Genomic DNA, 2,500 nt, shown 5'->3' with positions numbered 1-2,500 from the left:
CACACACGTTTTAGCACAGAATTCACAAAGTGTCTGAGTAACTGGAGACAACAAATGCAAGTGTAAAATCACATTGTCAATACTGAATGTGTACGAATCAGACCTCAGTCCTCATGTGTTAGTATTCAGATTGTTTAACCGATCAAACTGTTATTCCATCATGACATCAGTTGATCTGAAAGAGAATTAGAAGACGACCGTAGAAGAATTTAATTTACAGCAGGGATTCCCAATTGTTTTTGTCTGCCAAAATTAGTTTCTAGCCAAAAATATTTACAAATATGACATCCCCTGATATAAGTTAATATTTCATTTTTATTTTTAATATTAATAATATTATATTATTAATGTTATTTTAATATTATGATTTCATGCTTTTTTTACGATTTGTATTTTGATCAGTTTTATTTTTAAAATGTACAAATTTTACATTTTTGATTTAATAAATTTTTTGTAAAGTGTTGATTTGTTTTTGTTTTATTTGACAGTTTATGATTTATACATTTTTATGCTTTTATTTAAATGTTTATTTATATTGTACATTTGTCTGATTTAATTCATTTTTGCAAGCGTTTTATTTTGATTAGTTTTTATTTGACAATTATTTAATTATTTTGACTTTTTTGTCTTTATTTTTAAATTATTCATTTTAATTTCACATTTTTATCATTTAATACATTTTTAGTAAGTGATTTATTTTAAAATTTGTAAATTTAATAATAAATAAATTTGTATTTTAATGAACAAGTTTGAGAAAACCTGACCTACACTAATATCTGCTGTGGAGTACCTGCAAATGCATAATGAGCATGTCGTGTTATAAACTGCATACAGTAATGTTGTGTGAAGCTGAGCTTGTGTTTCTAGAAGTCTGTTTCTCCTTCATAAGCCGTTTAGTCTCGCTGTTACACAGTGACCTTAGCCTGAGCCTAAACGCACACAATTCAATCACACACTCTTATTATATTGATAGAGAGTGTGTGTGTGAGTGTGCGTGCGTGTGTGAGTGTGCGTGTGTGTGTGCGTGCGTGCGTGTGTGTGCGTGCGTGCGTGCGTGTGTGTGTGTGTGTGTGTGTGTGTGTGCGAGCGTGTGTGTGTGTGTGTGTGTGTGTGTGTGCGAGCGTGTGTGTGTGTGTGTGTGTGTGTGTGTGCGAGCGTGTGTGTGTGTGTGTGTGTGTGTGTGTGAGAGTGTGTGTGTGTGTGTGTGTGTGTGTATGTGTGTGCGTGTGTGTGTGTGTGTTTTAATCTAATCATTGAGTTGATCCCCTCAGAGGTCAGATCTGCTCAGTTCGCATCTTCTTTGTCTTTCATGTCTGTGTTCTGTCTTCCTCTCCTCTCTCTCAGGTGGCGAAGTTCATCGGTTCTCCTCCAGGATACGTGGGTCATGAAGAAGGTGGTCAGCTGACCAAACTGCTCAAACAGTGTCCGAACGCCATGGTTCTGTTCGACGAGGTGGATAAAGCTCATCCAGACGTGCTGACCATCATGTTACAGCTCTTTGACGAGGTACAGATTCATTCAGAATTATCTGTGAGAAGAGACTGATTTAGTACGATAATATAGATATATCCATATCTTTGTTTATAGAGCTGTGTGGTAACAGTTGATTGCTAGGATGATAATTATGATTATTATATTATATAGTTTCTAGAATGTTTCCCGATGGTGTTTGTGTGTCTCTGTTGTTCAGGGTCGACTGACTGATGGGAAGGGGAAGACGATCGAGTGTAAAGATGCCATCTTCATCATGACGTCCAATGCAGCTAGTGATGAAATTGCCCAGCATGCATTGCAGCTGAGACAGGAAGCTCAGGAGCAGAGCCGCCGGCGTCTGGCTGAGAATCTGGGTGAGCAATCACTCCTGACGTTTAACTTTACTTTTAGAGGGAGGTGGTGTTTGATGACCTGCTTCTGTTCCCACAGACGACGTTCAGAAGAGCGAGATCACCATCTCCAACACCTTCAAAGAGCATGTGATCCGCCCCATCCTGAAGGTAATCCACCATCCTCGTGTGTTTCTCACCGGAGCTCAGTGATTGGTTGCTGATGTGTCATCGGATGATCTGATTGATGCTTACAGGCTCATTTCCGACGGGACGAGTTTCTGGGGAGGATCAACGAGATAATTTACTTTCTTCCGTTCTGTCACACTGAACTCATTCAGCTGGTCAGCAGAGAGCTCAACTACTGGGCCAAGAAGGTGAAGACACACTCTCACACACACACACACACACACACACACATTCACACATACACGCACACACACACACGCACACACACACACACACACCAGGATCAATAGCAGCCTGTTGCTCTGACGACTGTAATCATATTAGTGAAGTTAACATGTGGTCTATTCATAAATATTTAAATACGTATAAAACTTAATATCTGTCAGGCGTCTGCCTGCAGGGACAAACACGCTTGTTCAAGACCTTCAGTCGTACATCAGTGTGTGAGTGTGTGAGTGTGTGTGTGTGTGTGTGTGTGAGTGTGTGTG

At 39.4% G+C, this 2,500-nt stretch overlaps 1 protein-coding gene across 1 annotated transcript in view; it reads left to right on the top strand.

The window, feature by feature from the left end:
- The window catches only part of LOC107568463 (caseinolytic peptidase B protein homolog), a 37,658-nt gene that overhangs the window by 33,757 nt on the left and 1,401 nt on the right, over positions 1 to 2,500 (top strand). The window contains exons 11-14 of the mRNA XM_016254433.1: positions 1,345 to 1,506; positions 1,691 to 1,847; positions 1,924 to 1,994; positions 2,081 to 2,200. Of these exons, the coding sequence (XP_016109919.1) occupies positions 1,345 to 1,506; positions 1,691 to 1,847; positions 1,924 to 1,994; positions 2,081 to 2,200 (510 nt within the window). The remainder of the gene's footprint in view (positions 1 to 1,344; positions 1,507 to 1,690; positions 1,848 to 1,923; positions 1,995 to 2,080; positions 2,201 to 2,500) is intronic.

This window comes from Sinocyclocheilus grahami, unplaced genomic scaffold, assembly GCF_001515645.1.
Source record: "Sinocyclocheilus grahami isolate Dianchi unplaced genomic scaffold, SAMN03320097.WGS_v1.1 scaffold1247.1, whole genome shotgun sequence".
NCBI classification, from domain to species: Eukaryota; Metazoa; Chordata; class Actinopteri; order Cypriniformes; family Cyprinidae; genus Sinocyclocheilus; species Sinocyclocheilus grahami.
This window is presented reverse-complemented; position numbering and strand designations above follow the sequence as displayed.